The 24,101-nt window shown below is 42.1% G+C and overlaps 1 protein-coding gene across 1 annotated transcript in view; it reads right to left on the bottom strand.

The window, feature by feature from the left end:
- Window positions 1–24,101, bottom strand: part of col13a1 (collagen, type XIII, alpha 1) — a 143,679-nt gene that overhangs the window by 11,262 nt on the left and 108,316 nt on the right. The window contains exons 21-36 of the mRNA XM_037783364.1: window positions 17,488–17,574; window positions 17,330–17,356; window positions 17,187–17,222; window positions 17,024–17,080; window positions 16,906–16,929; window positions 16,757–16,810; window positions 15,596–15,640; window positions 15,291–15,425; window positions 13,951–13,992; window positions 13,781–13,831; window positions 12,790–12,816; window positions 12,556–12,642; window positions 7,873–7,926; window positions 7,721–7,774; window positions 7,519–7,554; window positions 2,713–2,799 (exon numbers count right to left, since the gene is read on the bottom strand). Of these exons, the coding sequence (XP_037639292.1) occupies window positions 2,713–2,799; window positions 7,519–7,554; window positions 7,721–7,774; window positions 7,873–7,926; window positions 12,556–12,642; window positions 12,790–12,816; window positions 13,781–13,831; window positions 13,951–13,992; window positions 15,291–15,425; window positions 15,596–15,640; window positions 16,757–16,810; window positions 16,906–16,929; window positions 17,024–17,080; window positions 17,187–17,222; window positions 17,330–17,356; window positions 17,488–17,574 (903 nt within the window). The remainder of the gene's footprint in view (window positions 1–2,712; window positions 2,800–7,518; window positions 7,555–7,720; window positions 7,775–7,872; window positions 7,927–12,555; window positions 12,643–12,789; window positions 12,817–13,780; window positions 13,832–13,950; window positions 13,993–15,290; window positions 15,426–15,595; window positions 15,641–16,756; window positions 16,811–16,905; window positions 16,930–17,023; window positions 17,081–17,186; window positions 17,223–17,329; window positions 17,357–17,487; window positions 17,575–24,101) is intronic.

Genomic DNA, 24,101 nt, shown 5'->3' with positions numbered 1-24,101 from the left:
TGACATGACTCGCTGCCCCCACCCCCTGAAACTCCCACAACCTGTGAACAACTGTTTGTGATGCGATGATGCATCACAGCAGTGCCAGCAACTCCCGATAATACCTGGAACTTGCATTTAGCATCATCTTCCGAGCAATGTCGAAATTTAATTCTACGAACTCGTCCCCCAAATCAGGCGGACAACAGTGGAAACAAATGCAGAAACCATGGCAACGGGTTGTCTTACTATATTTAGTAAGTCTTTTGAGAGAGTGAGAAACTATACTTGCAGGCGAGCTTTGCTAGGCTAAATGTCTACACAGCAAATAAAAAAACGTGCTGCAATGATGCTTTCCATGCCAATACCAGACCAGGAATCTGCCTCACGTTGACCAAGTAAATTCATCTAGTTCCGTATCGCTTTTCACCACCTGTGGTATTCTGATGCCTTGAATAGGAAAACAATTGGTGCTCCATGCAAGAGATGGTGTAAGAAACAAGGGATTAGGAAGGAAGGCTCTGGTATAGTTTAACACCAATTTCAAGGCTTTAAATTTAAGATTATTTGTGGTTATGTAATTGGTGATATTAGTCACAGTCATAAATCTGCATGTGAAGTTAACGTAGAAAGTTTTAGTAGTTTAGTAGGAAAGGTTGCGTTAAATTAATTAATGAGTATTTGTTTTCAGAGGGAAAGGCTTGTTCAGTTTTACAGCAGGTCAGTTGGCAAAGTTCTGGCTTATTATGAGGCGAGGCAACTACAATTAAACGTCCATGCAAACGTGTATGTTTTTATGAATTTACAGTGCAATATCTAAGTGGCCGTAGTCAAGGGTGTGGTTAGTGATAGCTCGAGGCATGCTGGGGTGAATGAAGGGAAAGAAAGAGCACCATACCACAGCGCAAGGGGCATCCAGCCCGTCCAGGCCTGGCAAGCCCGGTTCACCTTTCTCCCCTTTAAAGCCTCGGAAACCCTGTTTGTGAAATCAACCATTTAAAAACCATCTCTGCAGTTCACGGGTAGCAGAGGAGTGTTTGTCCTCCACTACTTGATGCCGAGAAGCTCTCCGCTTCTGTCCACGGGGTGACTGGATGCAGGTTTCCTAAACACGTATAGGCGACCTGGGACTGACAGGAACCGGGCTCACTGTGATGACTTTGACAGGTTTATAAAGCTTTCAGGAGTAAAATGTGATGACGAATTGTTTCTTTGATAACAAAGAGGTTAGTTTTCTTCGGGAATGGGTTTGATCTAGAGTTCTGCTTCTGTACCAACCTGAACCCTAAGGGCCCTATTAAAACAATCGGTAGTGCATGGTCTAAAGTGCATGGCCTAAATGCATTTAGGGGCGTCCAACTCCACTTTTGCTGGTTAAACGACGCATAATCTGGGCTCAAAGTAAGGCACAAGGAGCAAAGAGCAATGAATTTAGTCTCCTAATTAATCATAGGTGTGTTTTGTGTCGTAACAGGAATTCAAAAAATCACTGTCATCTCCCATTCCCTTTGAAAGCCAGGTGCACCTGCACATTGGCTCATTGATTTGTCAAATTGGAGAAGCGAGCCATTTTTCTGCTGAGGAAACAGATCTGCTCGTGCGCAAAGTTAAATTGCGCGAGCAGATGCAGTCCTTGGCTAGTTGACCCTCTGCCTCCGCTGTCTTGACTGCATATGAGCAAATGCACCGGTAACTTAATTATATGATAATAAGTACTGGTTAAATATGATAAACTGTATTGCTTTCCGATGAAACCCACAGGGGGGTCGGACCGGCTGAGCGGAATCCTCCAGAGCTGCATTCCGTACAAGCTTACAGCCAGGCGTTGATGGAGGTTTGTAACGCGGCTCCATCAGCCTCAAAACGCAGATGTTTAGGGGAAGAGGGCCCGCAAACTCTGAAGTAGCCTACGTCTACACTCGAACAAACACACAGAGGAATGAGGAGAGGAGACGCCACAGAGGCGTGTGTGCACCGTGATCTTTCTGGTCACGGCAGGTTAAGCAATACAGAATGCCTGAGAGCCTTACTTCATTATATTCCATTATATTCTGAATTGTCACCTGCTGCCTGAATTTTGTGTTTTACTTAACATCAATAAAAACATTGTTCTAGTGCCGACACTGTATTCAACTGAGGAGGAGGAGCCTTGCTGCGTGTCCCCGTGTGTTCAACAAGCAGTGTGTACGGCATGTAGGGTCAGGCATAGTTTCGGGCAGGGTTCGGTCTCAGTTTTTCGGCTGGTGCAGAACTCTAGTTTGATTGTCTCCAATCTGTTCCCTATTCAGAGTTGTAGTGCTGCAGGATGAAGGCTGAAAATCAAGATAAAAGTGCTTTGGTGTCTGTTGATAGTCATCAGCAGTGGCTGCCTGGTTCCTGTCTGCCTCATTCCTGAAAAAAAAAAGGTTCCTCAGGCAGAGTTGTGGTCTGTGGTCCATCCAAGTCATTTTTCACCTGCTATAACCTCTAATGACATTTTTTTAATGGATCAAAAATAAATCAAATTTAGGATCTTATCAATTCAATTACATATCTCCCCAGATCTCTGACAGGCTGCGGTGGACACTTGGACCAAACCCTCCCTGAGGTGGATTAGAAGCACTGAAAACCAGAGCCAAAAGGAAGCCGACTACTGAATACGAATCCTCAGAGAAACTGAGGACATTATGTCGTATTTTAAAATAGCGCTCCTTCCTTTTGCCTCTTGGTTTACACATCGGACTACTGACATACCAACGGACAGGGGGCATCTAATCCAGGTGCTCCTTGGTCTCCCTTATCCCCTTTGGCCCCCCTGTTGCCTTTCTTGCCCCTCTCTCCCTGCAAACAACAGCGTATTAAAAAAAGACAAACTTTAGTCCTCCGTCATTAAGCCACACATTAAGCAAATGTTTGTTGTTTTTGTAAGATCTCATCTGTCAGGTATTCCTACATATATGTGATTTAGACAAAATGAGAAAAAAGTTATCTTAATTCACTAACATGTTTGGTGTGCCTTTTCAAAAGACAATATGATCTTGTAATGTACATTTAGTGGAGAGGTAAGGTAAGTAGAGGGAGTTAGGGAAGAGAGATTGAAGCCTGAGCAGTTGGTGAGCAGGTTTCAGGTTTTTTGCAGGACTACCTACAAGCTACAGTAAAAGAAGGTTGAAGTGAGAAGGCTGTTACATGTACTCTGATGTTTTCATCTTATCATGGAAGGTAATTCGTTGAACAAAACATTAAATCAACTACAAGTCCCATTGAACATTGTGGTAAGTCAGAGACATTTAAAAATGCTCAGAGTGGATAGATGGGTTTTTGTTGTTTATCCAGCATTCACTCTCTTCAGCGAGCGACACAGAAGCGACAGGGCCTCCTTGATAGAGGGCTCCGTCTACGCTTATAGAACCACGGTTGCAATATTGTAACCTTCGTTCTAACTCACACAGGCTCCGCCCTCTACTGGACTCTATGGATACAGTGGGTGGAGTCCAATGGATGTACGCTCTGCCGCATCACCACAGTGACCTAACCACACAAAACGCCTCCGTGAGGCCCTGCACCCTGAAAAAAACCATACCTGCTACCGGGGCTCTCGTCTTCAATGCTTGGGGCAGGATACCTCGACACATTGCCAGATATCCAGAAGTGAAGACGAGACCAAGACCGCCTGAGCTGGACGAGCTGGGTCTAAAAGCCGTGGCGTAGACAACTCACAGGTTTGGGTGGAAGTGAGTGGGGGGGACAGCTGTAGCCCAACACATCGGAAGATCCATCGCCGGACACGATGGGCACTAGTGAGGTTCTCGTAGCGGTGACTGCTACATCCGTGGAGATGTAGCAGTCAGCGGGCAATCGCCGAACGTTGAACGTAAATGGAAACCAAGCAGCGCTGGACGCCGCCTTGTACACTGTAGCTAGGCACGTATTCGGTAGGTGCGTCTTGACGTTTATGCAAATTTCAGTGGAGGAAAGTATTACCCACAGAGTCCAGTAGAGGGCAGAGCATGTGTGAGATAGAACTTGAGTTAGGGTTTGAAATATGGGGGAGAGGGGACTCCCCAGAAAACCTCATTGGAGAGATTTAGGGGGAGCTCTAAAATATCAGCATTTTTGGTGCCTCTGGTTTTTTTTTCTGCATAGACTTATATTTTCCTGTATATTTAACTTCCTGGAATAAATAAAAGGCTAATAGTAAAGCACTTGTCAACATGCATGTTTATTCGCATATTAGTGTCTAATAAAAACAATGCTGTCAATTCCTGTGGCCATCCATGCTGTGGGGACTATATGATGGTGTATTTTCATTGCAACATTATCTCCGGAATGTTTAACTGTTCAGCGAGCATTGGGTGTTGTGTTTAAAGTATTTGTTGGAAGGAAAAGTTGTCCTGGTATTTTTTTTCCCATGAGATCAACGTTTGAGGCTGAGGGCATTTTCATAATTGTGATGGGATGCAGCCTAGGCCTGGTGTGTTTAACAAAGTAACGCAAACCATTGCCTGTCCTGTGCACTGGTCGGGTCTGAAGATGACGAGTTTGAAAATGAAAAATCCTGGAGGTGTGGAGTTAGAAAGAAGTGATCTCACCAGACCTCTGTAGCCCGCCGCTCATCTCTGCTGCAGGCTAGAGGCTCCGGGCTACATTAACCGCTGCTATAGCATAACAAACCTGAATCTCTGACCAAACTGTCAGTGGTCGAGTTGCATTGTGGGTAATGTTAAGTGCCAGATTTTTACAAGAAAGAAGACTGTGTGGAATAAATAACACAAAATCTTTGTTTCTGCAGCATCAATCCTTTTTCCCTTTTAACTGTCCATCATGAGTCTGACTATATACTAGGACTGCAAAAAAAAAAAAAATCCCTGTACTGTTTTACGTTTGATGAGACTTCATTCCAAGTGTACACAGATTACAGTTACTATGCTCGATCAAAGTTCCAACACCTGCTCACCAAGGTCAAAGGCTGTAAGGGATCAGATAAAGAAATTATAACATCATGTATAGGGAATACACAATGATAGGAACGATGATATGCAGCCTGACTGCAATGTTCTCCCAGTGCTGTCTTAGCATCACCTACATAACTGAAATCTCATATTTTCTTCAGGTTTAAGGCTTCAGACTCAAATGGCTCGAATGCAAAGCCCAGCTGTGAGTGTTGCTAGTAGCCGAGGCTCACGTTCAGATAAGAGATTCATGATTCATGCAGTCACTGTAAAGTGACATGAAACGTTTGTCTGTGCAGTCTTGCTATTCTTGGATAGAGTTGAAATTATGAAGCCCAGTGCATGACCTTTTAGTAGTTTTACAAATCATACACATACAAATACAGCAAATGAATTATTGGCAGCTCTTTTTGAAGGCTCAGGATACATGTTGAAAGGTTCAGTCTATTTGGAATCTCACCTAACTCTAACAAATTAAACAGTTTTAAGACTGATAGGCTCAGAAACATGCAACATGTTTGGTGTGCTATAAAGCATCAAAATGTAACATACATTTTGACAGTGATGGGAGAGCACTGCTTGCCAATTTGGGGTATAGGCTATGGGTCAGGGGTTGGAGGGACTACAATGAAGGCTTGCAAGGAAGAGGTACTGTTAAGTAGGAGTAGGAGAAGTGAAGAGGAGGTGTAAGAGGAGGATGATTAAACCCAGGACTACATTAGAATGCAGGAAGAGGAGGAGCAGGAGGCCAAGGTTTGTGAGAGGGAGAGAGGGCGACCCCGGCAATAAAAAGAGCCACAGGCCACAGAGCAAGGTGAAGGGAAGGAAAAGGGGATAGGAAGACCTGCGGAAACAAAGGAAGACAGGACAAAGAGTGAAAACACCAACACTATCCCATAGCTTTGTCTTCAACACTTTCAACTGGACAGTCCCATTAAGGCCTGTTTAACAGAAGTGTTTTTCTTCTGGGTTCTGTAGCCGTGCATTGAAAAGATTTTAACGAGAGGCCAGTTGAAAGTGCTGAGAGAGCTTATGAAATGTGAAGACTTAAAAAAGATGGGAGTGGAAATATTAAAAGAGTCACAGGTTAATGGGAAGGAAACAAACATTCTCCTAGAGTAAGGGTATGTGGACATTGAAAACAGATTCTCTGTGCAACCTGGAGATGAAATTCTGATTTTTACATAGTGTCATTTTGCAGGGGCTGTTTTGATATTCAGTGCCAATTGTTTAATATTTGGAGAAATATGCTTATTTGCTTTATTTCTTAGAGTAAGAAGATGGACATCAGTCTCATTTTTGTCTGTTAAGGACAGAGCTGGAGTGAGAACATGGTTAGCCTAGCTTAGTTTAAAGACTGAAAGCAGGAGGAAAACTAACTGGTTCTGTTTGAAGAAAAAAGAAAAAAAAACAGTTTATCCATCCGTAGTCCACCAATGAAAATCCTAGCTGACTGAAATTCTAACCTACTCTTCCACCAATTGATTGGTCAGGATTTTTTAATATCCGCGCCCAACCAACCCATTATGAGAGCCTATCGGCACCGCCCAACCCGCAGAAATATGCTTTGACCAACCACCCCGACCCAATCCACAAACTTTATAAATTATAGTAGACTGACTGTCGGGAAGTTCGGGAATTTGCGTGGAGCTGGACGGGTAGTGTATAGTAGGTTTATCAGAGCTCTTTCTCTGAAAACAGCTGCCTGATGCTGCTGGAAATGACGCTATGAGAGTGGTGAGAGTGAACCAAAGCAGTTAAGTGGTGGGCCGTAAACATCAATGAGCTAAAATTCGATATAAAACTCAATAAATATTAATAAAGCTCTGTTGAACTTGGTGATCATTCTCTATGGAGTGACACCTTTCATCCCTTACACATACAGATTTGATCCATTGTTGTAAAAATATCGCTTATAGCTGTTATACTGCACAGACATGAGACTGATTTCCATCTCTCAATTTCAAGTCTAAACTGAATCTGCATTATGATATCACATAAAAGACGAGGACACTTAACAACATTGATGTATTCTTTTTTTTTTTGTTTTTAATTTGTCCTGGATAAAACAAAATGATTTCTGGAGTATTGTCAAGAATTATTCATGTCTCTTAATCTGGTGAAGTTTATTCTGATCCTCAAAACAAAAGCCACTGCGAAATGAACACATTTGCCTCAGAAAGGCCGAAGACATCTTGATGTGAATTATTCAGGATCATTAAAAATAATCAAAGCAAACTATAACCTGACTCATCTGTCTTTTCTTTTCATGCTCGATATCAAAGAGAGACATCCTATTTATTGATATTCAGCTCTTTCGTTCTTATCTCGTGCTCGAGAGCGTCTTTGAAGTCGCCACAGTTCTGCTCAGGTGACCTATTGAGGCACAAGGCAGCTACGACTATAATGGCAGAGGTTAAATAATGTTGTGGATGCAAATATCAGGCCTGGCCTGTTTTAATGTGACTCATAAAGAGTTTAGTTCAGTTGCTGAATTTAATGAGTATAAGCATAGAAGTGACCTGATCTGAATGAAATCTAATGTGTGTACTTTAGACAGAATCGTGTCCTCTTTATAATTGGCAAAACATTATAGGTGGTCTCTTACCCGGTTCCCTTTGAGTGCTTGTGGTCCTACTAAACCCTGCAAAAAGAAATAACATTAGTGGCTGTGCATATTTACCTCACTTTGGGAAAAATGCATATTTGCTCAATTTTGGGAAATATGCCATCTTTGAGCTACAGTATGCTAAGGAGCCACAGATGCTCCCTGTTGTGATGAATATTTAAAAATGGAATTACAGACTTACAGGGATGCCTTGAGGCCCAATTGGTCCGGGCAATCCTGCATCTCCCTTTTCACCCTGTAGTGACAAGAGAAAATCCCAAAGTGTGTATTCTCCTAAAACTATATCTATTTTAGAATAATTCAAGAAAGAGAAACACACACAAAGATACTCACTCTCTCCCCCTTTGGTCCTGCTGGCCCTGGCACACCCGATGGTCCTATTAGACCCTTTAAAACAGAATATGGAAAATAAATACCTGTTAGCAGATACAAACTGAATAGTACTAGAGAAAATATCATCTTTAAATGCCTCATTAAATCAGTAAATCAACAAGCTTTCTGGTGGAAATGAATAGATGTCACAAAAGATAATGTCATGGATCATTTATATATTTGTTTAGACAGAATCATTTTCTGTCGTGACATCTGTAGCATTAACACACCAAGCTTGTTGAACTACTGTCCAAACTGTTAAAACGAGGGAAAATGAATAACATGTCAACAGCTGCGGTTCTCTGTCTGAGTATAGCAGTCAGGATTGGAGAGGAAGACCTTGCATCTCAGGCATATCCAGTAATGTACAGCCCCGTATTGAATACAGCCGTCTGAATGTACTGTATGACATGTCAACATGCAGCACAGGCATCTCTGCATGCTCCTTTTGGATAGTTTATTTTTTTTTTATCAATGGCAACTTTGCAGCCCACTGCTGATAGAGGATCATGAGGCAGGAAACCGTTGAGGCAGGATTGAGGACTGAGGATTTTACACTGTCATGACGTCCAATATCGGACAGACATTCGGCAGCACGAGGCAACATCCCATTAGTAATGGGAGCATTTGAAAGAGCATTAGCCTTATGTAATGTAACCTTCAAACCCAGAGCAGCCATGGTTGCTCATGATAGATAGGAGACAATATTTTCTCATAAACACAACATGCTTAAGTATAGTTATCTTGGGGTAACAGAAATGACAAATCTATGGTGCTCAAACTGTAAACACCCAAATAAAAGCTGATATTAACATAACTTCCCCCCTCCCCCTCTTCTCCTTGAATTAAGGACAAATTTTGCATATGGTAAATTTCTGAAGCACGTATACCATTAGCACAACAAAGGGGGTCATGTCATAGTTCACAGCTCTGAGTTGCTCTTTTTAACAGAAACACACTTATTAAATAAATCCAATCTCTACTACTTTTTGATTGATGTACTGTTGATAAAATTCAACACCTCCTACGGATGTTTCACGTTAATATTTTGTGGATCCATATCCTAATTTGAATGTGAACACTAAATGTCTTTCTATTTAGATTTGTACCCTATATATCTCTAGTCTGTGCTTGTTGGTTCTTATGCTGCATTTACATGGAACCAGGCAGACGGTAGACGGCAAATCACGTTAGTGGACAAGAGCAGGATGGTAAAATTAGGTGAGATTGGCAGAGAATACCGCCAACGGTAACGGTAACGGTAACGGTAACGGACATTGCTGTCTAGAGTTAAAATATTTAAACTTTTAGCTGAGAAAGCTGCATTTAATAACTATTAAATTATATATAAATTCTAAATAAATTACTAGAATAATTACATAAAATAGTAGACATGAAATATTATTATTTAATATCTTTTACTCCATCAGTATAGCAACATATCATCATGCGTGTTTCATTTTGCCGTCCTGCCATTCCGTCGGACTGTTTGTTTGTTTTTTCCCGTGCTGTCCAGAAGGTGTTGCCTGTCTGCCTGCCTTCCATGTGAATGCAGCATTACATATGTGGAGATGTTTTCGTTGTAGACCTTGTTGGTTAAGAATTATGTCAGTATTTAAAACTTGAAATAAAAGATTACATCAGACTTACATGCAGCTTTTCCATTTTTTTCCCCAGCCTACACTAACCGAGGGAAGGCTTTTAATGTGAAACATCTGTGTAGGAAGTGTTGAGTTTCATTGACCGGGGCTTAGCAGCGATTGAAAAAATTGCAAAGAAGAGATGGCCGCAATTAATCAGTGAGTGATTGTAGAAGCCAATTCTCATTTCTTTGCCAGTGTGCTTGAGAGAATGAGAATGAGAATTGGCTTCTACAGTGATAATGTAAAAATGTAAAAAAAATTTACATTTTGGACATAAAAACTGGGGAAATTAACGGGAATGAAGGCAGGTCTTCATTATATCAAATCAAGGTGTGGTTATTTCTGTTGAGAATTAACAGTAGGCCTATGTTTTTTATTCTTTAAGCCCTTAAGCTCTATTAATCACAGGGTGTATAGCCGGACCAATATTGTGTTTATGAGGCCAATACATATCTATATATTTGAACATTTAAAACATTTTATGACACTGTCTTTCTCATAAACACAAACAATTTTGATAAGGATCCTGTAAATCTGCATTCAACTGTGACCAAGGGAGCGGCATGTGTTACAATTGAAAAATAATCTTGTCAGTGATCTGTGTTGGACAACCTATGTAACGGAGACACTGTTTCTGAATGACCTCAAACATATCCTTGGCATTTCTGTGCTGATATTTACGACATTTATCGGACAATGTATCTGCTGATACCATGATATCTGCTAAAAACTGGTATTATGGTATATATGTTATAATACGGCGTCTCAGTTATGGGCTATAGGATGCTTTTCTTTGCTTAGTTTGGAATTTAGAGAAAAAAATCTTATTCTAGCCAACTTAAATGATTGCTGTAGAGGTTATCAATATAAACCATAGCGGCATAAGGGTGCTATGTAGAGTTGCCTCGTTTGCCATGAAAGTAGATTCTTCATGCCAGTGCATCCTCAGAACCCAACCCTGAACAGTCTTGTCCTCACCGAGCTACTTTAGGAAGGAAAAGAGACAAGACAAACGTGTGAAGCAGGAAAGCAAGCGGACATGACAAGCAGCAGACATGGCAGACATCAAGCAAGTTGTAGCAGGGGGCGGGGGGGATGAGGAGGAAGAGGAGGAGGGTGGGGATGGGAGGGGGGGGTGGGGGTGAACAGGACTTGTGCCACTCACCACTGGACCCGGTCTGCCGTCTAACCCATGAGCCCCCTGTATAGCGTTGTACACAGTTAGAGAGCAGAGATGATGGGGGGAGATGGTGGGAGGAAGGTGGGGAGGTTGGGATGGGAAGGTGGGGGGGGTGAGTGAAGCTGTGACTCAAGTGACTTCAAAAACACATTCAGATGATGACAAATGAAGGGTGACGGAAGTGGTGGAGGTAGAGGTAAAGTGAGTGACAGTAATTGTGGGTATTTTACTGCTCATGGTGGATGATGATGACGTCACTTCTACGGCCCTGTTGTGGCTCATAGTGACGCTCTGTGCTCTGTTTTCATATTCAGTGTGTTAGTCTGTCTCTTAGCGGGGACGTATTATGCTAATTTTCAGGTTCATACTAGTATTTTGAGTTTCTACTAGAACAACACATTCTCACTCCCAAATACATGAAACGGTCGTGGTTGACGTTAACTTCACCGAATAGGTCAACGATACTTTTAGTTTCACACAGGACACAAACACTGTTCTGCTGGTTGAAAGTCTTGTGTTTGTTTGACCCATCCACCACCACTCCGGCCCGCCCTGAGTGGACTCTCACGCTATTAATACTACGTCACTTGCTCCGACCGTCAAATATAACGCTGCGGGTGTGTTTACATTGGAGTAAGTTGAAAGATAAAGGGTGCCTCGGTGCGTCGGTTTCCGATGCCGAGGGGTGCTGCCCGATCAGCGGTATTTGATGAGTTGGGAGTGAGACCGGGTTGACTAGAACATGTTTACATGCTTTAATGTTCAAAAAACTAATTATTTTTCTCATCCCGTCCGTCTGAATATACCTGTATTCACCCTCTGTCTGAAACTCTCTGTTTTAGCGCCTGTCTCTTTAAGACCCCGTCCTGAAAAAGCCCAGTCTGCTCTGATTGAGGAAAATATGGTGCACCTTTGCAAAGGTAGTTCTCAAGCTGTTGGCGGTATATTCTAATGAGCCTGCATATGACATAAGAAGGAGAGCAGAAGGGAAATCTGAACGGCTTGTTGAATCACATGTTTTCTGATCTAGACAGCCCACAAAAAAGGGATTTGTTGAATTGCAATGCACTGAGTTCACTTGGCTACTACGTATTTCACTGAGTTGTGTTGATACTGTTTCCACCCCTGACCAGCAGGTTAGAGTATACTTGCTCAGTTTTCTTGCCCATAATGACATGTTACTGTATTATTGTAACAATACAATATGGCATTCAACATGATCTATAGTTTCACCTAAAAAGAGGAGTTACTTTGCAATGATGTGACGCATATCGCTATCACAGGAATACCTAATGTGGTTCCTCTGAGTCAACCTAATTCTACCGTTCTGACCATCTACAGTGTAGATAAATGGTTTTTGAATGAGAATATGAGTGTTAACCAAGAACAAAGAATAGAAACCCAAAGACTCCATTTTGAAAACTATAAAAGAAAATATAAAACATCATTCGACTAACATTTGGAATAAAAAAAAAGTACAATAAAAGCAGTAATATGTTTAGATATGTTATGTTAATGATTTACTTCCTTTGAAACAATCCGCCCTTCCATGCAACATTTCAACAGGATTATGATGACATAGAAGCAACATCCGAGACATAAAACATCAGTCAGTAACAAATGCCTAAACTAGGGTTAAACCAATATGGGTTTTTTAAGGTTGATACTGCATACTGCTAACATTTCTGTACTGAAGCAGTGATATAATCCCTAAAATAATCAAAATTAAGTAAGAAAACTTAACAGGATACAAGACGAATAGAAGATAGAAGGCAAGGAATTGTGAGACTTATGAACAGACAGGGAGTACAGTGTACTTACAGGAAGTCCAAGATGGCCTCTGTCTCCCTTGTCACCCTTGTGACCGCTCGCTCCCTTTTCTCCTCTTATGCCTATGCCCGGTTCTCCCTGAGAGATATGATAAAATATAATCCCATCCTTATACTTTCATGCATTGAATGGCTATGATGTAGACAACATATAAAAGGGGGCAGATTTTAAAAAAATGAGGAGCTGGTAGATATCATTTTATCTACCATTAATACAATATCTCACCTTAGGACCTGAAAATCCTTGAGATCCCTGGATGGAACAAAAAGAATGGGATTACCAACACAATCTATACTGTATCTAAATTGTTGCCAGTGCATATCACTGGTGTATTTGAGGAGCTCCAAGAGATGAATCGTAGAAATTCAAGTTTGGCATGATTAAGCCACCTCTATCAGTGGCGCCTCGGTTAATGAACTCCATGTCCATTTTATTTCATTTTTATTTTATTCCAGTTTGTCTAATTCATTTTAACTCAATTATATTCTCCCTGTGAAACAGATTAAATGACTATGAAGTGTTTAAAACCATTTTAAAACACTTTCGTTAAAAAGGTACAAATATAAATGACAAAGAATTCAGATTTCTTTATATGCAGATGATACTATACTTTTCTTGTATGTAGCATGATCATTATTTATGATTAACTAAATTATTGAGGTATTTAGATTTTTTTTTAGGTTAATAAATAAACTGGAGCAAATCAAAAATAGCACCTACACTCTCAAAAACTAAACAGGAAGTACTTATGGGTAGGGATAAATGTAATCAAAATGTTGATACAAATTACATATAGAAAATTCCACATGCATTCTATCTGAATCTTTGTCTTTGTCACCTGGCTGCATTCAAATTCCAGGTGGCGTGCAAAATTATGTGCTACAGCTAAATGCTGGCCCAGTTACTCTGAGTGTAGGTAGGTAATATTATTCTTAATGCTCATATTTAGTTACATCCATTTCTGAACACTCATGGTCCCTCCACAGGTGTTTTTCCTTATTTTACCTGAAAGACCTCTTCTTAGTTTGTGGGGAGGCTGTGCTTGATTGACAACCCTTTCATTCTTCTATTGCAAATGTCAATGTGTTGCCATTTACAACGTCATCATTCTTATTGGATCATTACATTTGGAGATGTCATATTCTCAGTACACAAGCCAAATTATCTAGAAAACACTAAGATTTAGGGTTTGGGTTGAAAGGCATATTTGACTCACTGCTGGGCCAACTGGTCCTGAAGGTCCTGGGGGCCCTGGAGGACCATAGATCTAAATACAGACACACACAAACACAAGCAATTCAGAAAATATTGCTCATAAAACATGCTGTGCTCTAATTTACCATGAAGTGCACTAATCAGACCTGCGGGTTAATGACTGACCCTTACCATTTCTGACCTTCCTCCTTCCCCAGATTCACCTTTATGACCCTGTGACAATAGGTGGCAAAGACACAGAAGGTCACATTTCCTCAGACAAACTATTAAGTTAATGAAAAATTAGGCAACACCACTTTTTCACACAGCATTTGGGGTTAATACAAAATATGTTCCACGGTTCCCTCTTTTTCCAGGTCAGACACTGCATCCAGAAAGATGCAGCCTAAGGGGCACCATTGCGTACCATTGAGCCAGGTAATCCAATTGGGCCAGTGGCCCCTGTAGGCCCCTTTTCACCCGTAGGGCCATCTAAACCCTACAGAACAAGAAAGGGGAGATGAACATCACGATAACGGCAGAGCGGGGACTGATGAGTTCATCTTTATGTTAGAATCAAAGCATAAGACAAATTATTTTCATCCAATCTTGATATCCATTACCAAAACTTTACACCAATTGCACCATATGGTTTATAAAATGTGTTGGATTCTTTTAGCTTTTATAGTAATTAGGCCTGTCAATCGATTAGAATATTAAATTGTGATTAATCGCAAATGAATTGCATATTTTGTATCTGTTGAAAATGTACCTTAAAGGGAGATTTGTCAAGTATTCAATACTCTTATCAACATAGGAGTGGAAAAAATATGCTTATATAAAGGGGAGATTCGTGGGTACTCATAGAACTCGTTTTAATTCACATATCTTGAAGACAGAGTTCAAGGGACCTCTTTGAAAAAATGGCCATGACAGTTTTTCCTCACCAAAATTTAGTGCAAGTTTGGAGCGTTATTTAACCTTCACGACGAGCTAGTATTACATGGTTGGTACCAATGGGTTCCTTAGGTTTTCTAGTTTAATATGATACCAGTGTTATCACTAGCTTTAAAACTGAGCCCGCTACAACCTCCAAAAGATCAATTGCGTTGATGCATTAAAGAAATTAGTGGCGTTAAAACAAATTTGCATTAACATGTTATTATCAAGAGCAAAATAAATGTCTCCCTAAATAAGTAACATTAGCAAACTGTCAAATATACAGATATACAGGATACAGAAGAACAGCATTTACTGGAGCTGCTCTTGAAGCATCACCAGGCTACAAATAGCATAGCCCTTTATATGGGGCCACATTTGGGATCCATGCCACAGTGAATTAAAGGTTAAACGCAGTGTCATTCCTGGGGTCCCTTCCAAGCCAGTGAGTCTCTAATTAGATAATACGAGAGCAGCTGGAAAAACCAAGGCCTTCCCTCTGGATAATGACAGATGTGGGACTTGGGCTTTGGTCAGGGAACCCCAGGCGGTGATGTGATATGCTGTGGTGTGTGGTTAACACTGTCACTCACAGGTGATCCAGATGGACCCATGTCTCCCTTATCTCCTTTGGGTCCCGAGAAGCCCATGACACCACCCTCCCCTCTGGGACCTTCAGGGCCGACTGGGCCTGCAGGACCAGGCTCTCCAGGCTTCCCCCTGGGTCCCTAAAAAACACAAGAGGTCAAGGTCACCTCACATAATTGTGCCTGTAAGACAGACATATACATACCTACATATTTGTTATCACAATTAATACACTTCTATCACAATATACGTTCATGTAACAATTCAACTGCCTGGCTAATAATATAGCGTACTGATAACTAAGTATTACCTTCTCTCCGTCGACTCCTGGAGGACCTGGCAGACCAACATCACCCTGAGGACACACCAAGGCTGTATTACAAACTAGGCCAAGCAGGCAACTGTCTCAGGGCCAAAGACCCTCAGGGACCCCCAATTCACGGTACGTCAATTTGTTTCTAGTAATTTTATTAGCTGTAAATTTGTTATCTGGCATTCAGACCTAAATCGATTCTGCATTAAAACAAGGCTAGGGGCTGCGTTGGTGGGGGGGCATGTTGCCTCAGGTACCGGTGAGACATGAAAGTCCTGTAACAGAACCATTTATTTAAAAGGTGGCGATACACGGGATCCGTTGAGGTATGTGAAGTCGACGGAACCTCTTCATTTTCTATCAGCAGGACATTCTTGCTCATGAATATGGCTCGGCGAGTTGACTGACCATTCACCATGTCTGAATTTGCATTATCACGGCTCAACCTCAACTTTATGCAATCGAGGTCCATCCATCGTGACGCACCAGGCTCACGAAACTCAATCAAACGGTCAAACTATAGGCAGCGCTGATCAAATATGAATCAAGATTCTGTTACTGTAATGCCCATTTCTCACCTCAGATTTTTTCAGAAACATATTTCAGTGTACTGTTCAGCTGTAAAATGAGAAAGTTTGTGACCCGGCATGATAGAAACAGTCAAGCCAAAACCAAGCACTGCCCACCGGCCGGATCAAACCAGACCGTTTTGGGTTCCACCTGAAAGCATCCTGTGTAGACACACACAAAGCACTGAGGTTGCTACTGCTGCTCTGCCAATATGCTGCTCATGCAACGCCTCCAATGTAGACACTGTGTTTGGGTTACATACAATATGATCTAAAAAGGGCCCGGCATTATTACCTAATCCTTTGGCCATGTCTTGAGTAGGGGCCCTGTGTTGATATCTTAAAACCTATAATATTTCAGTTTTTATACTCCATTAAATACTTTTGCATTTAATTAAATGAAAACAAAAAAACTGACACAAAACCAGGGACCAGTTAATCCAGCATATTGGCCCAACAGCCCCCCAACAGGTTAACCTGGCTATGGGACACACAAAACATTAAAACAAAAAAACTCAAAAAACAATATTTATTTTCTGAATGTGGCTTATCTTTGAAATGCAGTGTGTCCCTCTAAAATGTCTCCTACCTTGGTACCATGGATTCCAGGGGCCCCCGAAGGTCCAGGTAATCCAGGGGGGCCCTATATAGGAGTAGAAGATATCACGTCATTTAACAGAATTTTTACTACTGTACTGTTTTTGCACGTCGTGATGAACCCTAGAAGAAAGTACTTACCATCAGGGGTATGTTGCGAATATCCTGTGGAGGAATATTAAATGTTAGGTTACTCTTTATTTTTTTCTTTACTTTTTCACACACGATAGAAAATTGCAACTTAATACGAGTTTCATACATTTTCATTGTTGTGGATTTCAGCCTTTCCTGGCTCCCCAGTTGGGCCCGGAGGACCCTAGAAGGTGAAACATACCATTTTTAAACGCCATCATAAACATAATGATTATAAATTGTGTCAATATTTGCAACATGTTGTTATGAATCTGTCGGTCACCACTTACTCTTGGTCCAGCTGGGCCTTCGGGGCCTGCTTCCCCCTAGAGGTTAAATTAAGGTATATCACTTAGATTCTCCATAAAGACTCTCAACTTGTGTTAATATTTGGAAAGTAGTCCTTCCATAATGCTGTTTTATAGTATCTCACCTTGTCTCCCTGTCCGCCTGTGTTACCCTGTAAGATGAATAGCATACGGTGACTTCCATGAGCACTAGCTTTTTTTTGTAGTGCTACTTAATAATCTGTGATGGAGGCCTTGCTGTACATGCAGGAATCTAACCAATAATCAAACTATTGCCCTTTACCTTGTGTCCCATTAGGCCTGGCAGTCCTGGTGAACCTGCTTCTCCTTTAATTCCCACGGCTGCGATGCTCGGCTCTCCCTTGTCACCCTGCCGTACAGACAGAAGTAGAACACATTATTATTAACCAGACAAGGACAATACGAAATAGAGTTTGACTGATAAAAATAGATTTCTGATGTCCAATTATGCTGTTAATCCTGTACTGGATACTGATGATTACAAAGTTGGCAGTCAGTGATATCTTTATGTCAGTATTACTTTTATCTAAATCTTCCAATTTGTATGACAAATACCCTTCAGAGACACTTAAAGTGGGATCCACAGATGCAACTAAGATGATGATAATGTGGGATATAGTTGAAATCTCTATGAAAAAGCAATTTAGTGCTCTGGTACGTGGATTTGAGTTGAGATTATTTTAACATTTCTGTACGTTCACACAGATCACAACACATCCAAGACAATCCATTCTGGCGTTTTCACACCTGTGTTTCGTTTGCTCTGGTCTGAATCAGGGACCAAATTGTTACTACTGTATGTTGCATATTGCCTCGAGTTTGGTTTGTGTTCACACAGCAGCATTTACAAGCAGACCAAAATTTTGGTGCGCAAAGAAACTGCTCTCTAATTGGTCAGAATATCCCAAACTCCCGGAAGTAAACAAAGTAGAGCAGACTTCCAGAACGCAACAATGTAGGGACAACTACGCGGCTTGATCTTGGCCCTGGGCATCTTTTTTTACCTCGTTGCAATTTTTCACTCAAGGCAAACGATACAGTTTGAAAATGAGGCGACTGGAAAACAATGTATTGATGCACTGTAGTCGCCAAAGGCGCATATCAAGACAGTTCAGGAGGAGGCGTGCATTAACCCTCCTAAACTGTGACACGCTCATCGGCCGAAAATATTTCCGAAGATCCATCAGGTATGCCCGTGGTCTTCAACACAGCCTGACGTTACACCTGTTTAGTACTGATGTGAATAGTGATGGCAAGCGTTGGCTCTTTTGTAGTAATGTTGTCTGGTGTCGACATGCACAGCGCTGCTTGCTACCGGAGCTGGTTTAATCCAAAAAAGGTGCAATGCTTTCTCCAGTTGGGCCTGATCAAGGTCGGACCATGTTCTCACCACGAACGAAGTGTTCGTTTGGAAGCGAACCGAGACCACCCCTTCAAGGAGGACTCGGTTCGCTTGTTTTGGTGCTGCACCCGAGTGCGATTACTGTGTTCATACCTGCCCAAACGAACCGCACCAAGAGGGTAAACGCTCCAGGGTTCCATTCAACCGAACTTAACAAGGCAGGTGTGAATACTCCCTCATCATCATCAATGCATGTATGAGTGTTCTTAGAAATTATTTTGTTTGTACTTTACAACAATAAAGAGTTAGCTAGCCCAATTCTGAAGCAGTCATTTAGGCTAATTATACCATCCACTGTGGAGACCAAAGCACTCCAACAAACGGCACGTGAAGCACAGCTGACAGAACAGAAAGGTAAGCACATTGAGTCTTAATCGGAGCTTTGGCCAGTCACAAACACAAAACACTGATGTGATGAATATCTGACTTTACAGACATCCAGTTACTATAGGGATAAGGATGAGTGACAGAAGGACAACCAGACAGTTAGGGTGCTCATTCCATGCCAGGCCTACCCTGTAGCCCCTCTTGCCAGGGATGCCAGGGGAACCATGGATGCCAGCCTGGCCCTTTGCAGTAGAAGAAAGACAGTTATGACCCACTGATCTGATTGGGTATGTAATAACTGCCACACACACTGCTCATGAACGACTTTACCTTTAACCCAGGAGCGCCCGTGTAACCTGGTTCTCCCTACCATGGCCAAGATGGCATAAAGGTCAAAGATGGTGGAAAGAAAGGAAGGAAAGGAAAACAGTTGATATGCAGTTTTGTTTCTTCAAGATATTGAAACAGACATGCAGACACATCTAGAAAGCAGTTATTCATGCAGAGAAATTACTGAATGAGCAAACTGGGCACAGGAGAAAGGGCCGGAGGGCTCGGGGGCGGGCTGGGCCTGAGCCTCTGTATGAAGTGACAATTCATATTTATTTTAGGGAAGTCAATCAAATAACTATACAAAGACATGCAAAACAGTCATAATACGATGCAAAAGGACTATAAATGGTATCGCTGGGTTGTTTTTTATGTCTTGTCTTTTGTGAGTACTGGTTCAATACAGAATAGAACTGAAAAGCATTGTCCTATATATGAGGGGTGGGGGCCAGTGACTCATCGTCTCACAGTGAAATGAAAACTGTGACTGATTAGCATCTGTCAAGTGCCAGCCACAGCATGATGAACTCTCTGGAGTAGGTGGTTAAAAATAGAAAGGAAACACACTTGAGCCTTTTAGTTCATCTGTGTCCTTGCTCCTCTTTTCAGATTAATGAGTAGATAGATGGTTTAAAGAAGATGAAGAGTCACAGCTGTGACCACACAAGCACAGTCATAGCTGGCTGGTAGAGGGAGTTCCTACAATCCTGTTTGCCCCAGTGGAACTGTTATGTTTTCAAACTGTGTCTGATGATGCTTGAATATAATTAGTAGTTAGCAGTAGATAGAGGAGAACAAGTTAAGATTGCAAGTATTAACTCAAAGGACTGGGCTCTGTATAGCAACATGCAAAAAGTGGACCTGGGTGAAAGTCTGTTGAACCATCCAACACCCTGACGTCCTCCCTACGCGGAGTTATGCAGACAATCATTGCGTACAAAAACGTAATTCACAATGCAGTTTTGTTGTATGGGAACGTCATATTTTAGAGACAAGGCAACACTGTTTAAGGTTGCAGTGCTTTCATTTCAATCCATAAAGCAGTTAGTTTGGTAATATACTAGAAGCCAAGATGTCAGAAGGAGGTGAGAGCTTTTGTCTGCGGTTATTTCCTGGGCGTAGAATGCACCAGAAACCATTCATTGCTACGGATTATCCACATTATCATACAGCTTTTACCTGCTAAACTCATGAATACTGTGCATTATATGGTGCTATCAGAGTGCTTCCATGGATACAAATACTCAATTACCTAATGCAAAGTAAACCAGCATATATTAATAAGTACTTTTCTTGGAAGCCACGCATTTACAGAACATGTATCTTTGCAGAAGTATAATTACTGGCACGGCTACTGATAATATTGCCGTTGCGGTAGCTTCTAGGCCAACTACTGCTACTGTAGGAAAATCTACCACCGCTACTGCTTTGCCTCTTAACCAACTTTTCTTACGGCACCCATCGGTCATTGAGACAATACGACAAGCCTTCTTTCTCTGATATTGTCATTACTGTATCACACATCAGAGTATTGTAGCCTAATGGTGTCAGTGGGAAGAGGGAGATGGAAGCGACCACATCAGGACAGACTGTCCGTTGGCCCACATGAGTCTGTGGCCAGATGAAAGCATTGCTTGATCTCCATCATCCCTGCTACCCTCTGAAGGACCTGAGTGGTGATGGCTCTAAATGCACAGAGGGCTTCATTAGAGACGTTCCCCAACAACTAACTGCCCCCAAAACAGGAAACAGCATCTCCCTTTGATCTATGAAAGCTCCAATCAGCTCGTAGCATTCCTCCGGTCCTGGAAAGCTTGCCCCTTCGTTCTATTTTAAAACATCTCTCTTTCCGTGACATACGGTGGGTGTAGGCCCAGATGGATCTGTCCCACTGGCATGCCATGTCATGATTTATCAATATGCTAATCTCTTTATTGAAGCCATGCAGCCACAGGCTTTCCACTTCAGAGGAAAAGCACAGAGGGATGAGTTAAAACCAATCAGTCACCCCCACACTTTACAGGAACTGTAATCATCTTCCAGTGATGCTGCAGGATCACTTGTTTTCATTCTGTTTGTACTACGGCCAAGTCGTCCTGTCACACTCAGTTTGAGAGGAAGGACACAGAGACGCAGCTACGCACTGCCAGAGTCTAAGTTCCGTGTGTACACTAAACAGTGAAATGGTATGCTTGGTAACAGATGGACGGGATTAGGCATAGACCAATATATCAGTGTGCTGATACAAAGCTCTTATAAAATGACTTAAACTTTAGACATCAGTCAGCTGATGTCACTAACGTGAAATATTATAGAAATGAGGTATTTCACTGAACATATTGCTTGTCAAATATATTAATACTACATGGTTGCTGTGAAGCACCTTTGCCTAACTGGTAAAGGCCATTTAAAGATGATGCAGTAGTGCTGGCTGGGACAGGGAGGACTGAGATGTAAGGGACCGGCTCTCCAGAGCGTGCCACTGAGATACGACCTCTTTAATTGAATATTGTGTATTTTGTGTGCAGCCAGAGCGCACGGCGCCCGTGTTGAAACTGTGTATTGTGTGTGTGCTTAATAAAGAGCACGAGAGCTGGATACCGCCTCCCATTGACTTTGTGTGCTGAGGTGAACCCCGGTAGCAGCTGACGGCTACACTGGAACACGAAACCGCTTACTGCATACTACAGACGAACGCAGTATGCAGTATACAGTACATACTGCATACTGCGTTCCTGAGTAGTATGCGCTATGTTACGGTTAAAGCAATGTATTTCGCAGTATGCTAGGCGAGGCATTAGCCTTGAAACCAGCTCTTAAAGCACTGGACAAGTGCTCGTACCACTATTAGAATATTATCGAAAAATACAACTTAGATTTTGGTGTTTATGTTCTGCTTGTTTACTTTATAAGATATTGCAGGTTTAAACTATTTATTCTAACAGCTCATAGTGAAGTCAGACAAACAGGATCATCAATGAGGGGAGACGGGAAATATAAAACATTAAATCGACAAAATTTACTCAAACTGCTTTTTCAGTTACAGAAACAAAACAGTGGATTGATCTCCATCCAGATATTAGAGTAATGTTAAAAAGAGTCATGTTGTCTCAGCAGGTATCTCTCTGACCCATCAGAGTCTGTTCTTTCCCTCTCCTCTTTCTCTCTCCTCTTCCCTCGCCACTCTGCTGCACTGTGGCCGGCTCTCCAGCGAGCCCGCGGGCGATGGTGGAGCTTGTCAACTCCAAAAAGACAGATAAACACAGGTTCCTGTTAATTTATAATGGACATCTGTGTTTTGATATTTAAACAAACTATCCGTCAACAGGAAATAAAAGCCGATTGTCTACAGACCAGTCTCTTGAGAGCTCCAGCCAGCTCATAGCGGTCTCCAAGCGTGACTACCCGGCTGGCTGGCAGCGAATCCGGCAGGCGCTAGCTGGCTGTCACGGTATTTTGTGGAGCTTCTAAACTCCGACAGTTGATTTCTCGCCTCAAAAAGTTTCAGAAGTGAATTTAGTGATGAAATAGCTACGAAAAATGTAAAAAAAACGAGCCGTTTTTCGCTGCTGTTGTTGTTACCTTAGCGGCAGTCCAGCGCTTTGCATTGTGGGATACAGTAGGCGAGGTAGACTGGTCCAATGCATACTGGAGATTTTTTCCAAATGCTGCTTTTGTTCGCATACTGCATACTACATACTACATTTTGGCCAAATCAGAACGTACTACTAGTATAGTATGCGGTTTCGAATACAGCCATTGTCTCTCAACTGAGTATAGCTACTTATCACTCAGTACCAACAGTTTCTATTCAATGCCAAGTACACATTATGCAGTTATTGTAAGTGCCAGGAATACCAGGCCAGATTCCTGTTCAGCCAAGCCAAGATAGGAAATACCAATAATGTGCAGTTGTGTGAGGTACAACATGTGGTCTAGTTCAGCCAGAAAGCTGAAACTCCCGTCACCTCCCGTCATGTCCAGCAGTGTGTTCTCACCTAACTTTACACCCACCAGAACACTCGCTCCCAATCCCTCCATCATGTCTTCCTCTGCCATTGTTCTCTGCCGAACCATCACGTTGCTTTACGGCCATTCTAGCCACTCCTGTATCGGTATACCTGCCTGCCTGTATGCTGTTCTTGACCCTTACCCTTCTCCTGTAAACCTGCCCATAATCTGCTACTAGTGTTTGGACCTTTTGCCAGTGTGTGACCATGCCTTCCAGCCTTTAGCCTTTTCAGACTTTGTTTGCTCCACCTGGGTAGCTCGTTGCTTCTCATTTGCAGTGAAAGGAAAAAAGGCCTTTTCATTTGGTCAAAGAAGTGTGACTGTTGGCACACGCACTCTTCTTTGTCATGAAATCCACTCTGTCTCTCTCTGTCGTCGTCTGCTGCTGTTCCCAGTGGTAAAGTAAAATCAAAGCTGCTTTCAGAGACAGAGCTTATTAGATCAGTCTAGTGCAGAGAAGTAGAGTATTTCACCAGAGTGACAGATGGGACGAGGGCCTTGAGGTGGTAGCTGGGTCTGCTTCCTTCGTGGCTAGACATGGGCCCGTTGCCTGCTGGGAGCTTTGGAACTGAAGAGACTGAGTCTAGAGAAGTCATCATTTGTGGTCGACGCCATGCAGATATGAATGGTTCTTGTGTCTACCACAAAACCTCTACCTGGCCCATTTCATTTCACTCTGGCAGAAGGCAACCAGCAGCCAGCTCTCTGAGATTATATATAGACCAGATTTCCCCCCGGGTTTGATGGAAGCCTCAACTCCTTAGGTGACCATACCCTTACATTGAAGGATTGGCCTGCAAAAGCAC

The sequence above is a fragment of the Sebastes umbrosus genome, chromosome 10 (genome assembly GCF_015220745.1).
Source record: "Sebastes umbrosus isolate fSebUmb1 chromosome 10, fSebUmb1.pri, whole genome shotgun sequence".
NCBI lineage: Eukaryota > Metazoa > Chordata > Actinopteri > Perciformes > Sebastidae > Sebastes > Sebastes umbrosus.
This window is presented reverse-complemented; position numbering and strand designations above follow the sequence as displayed.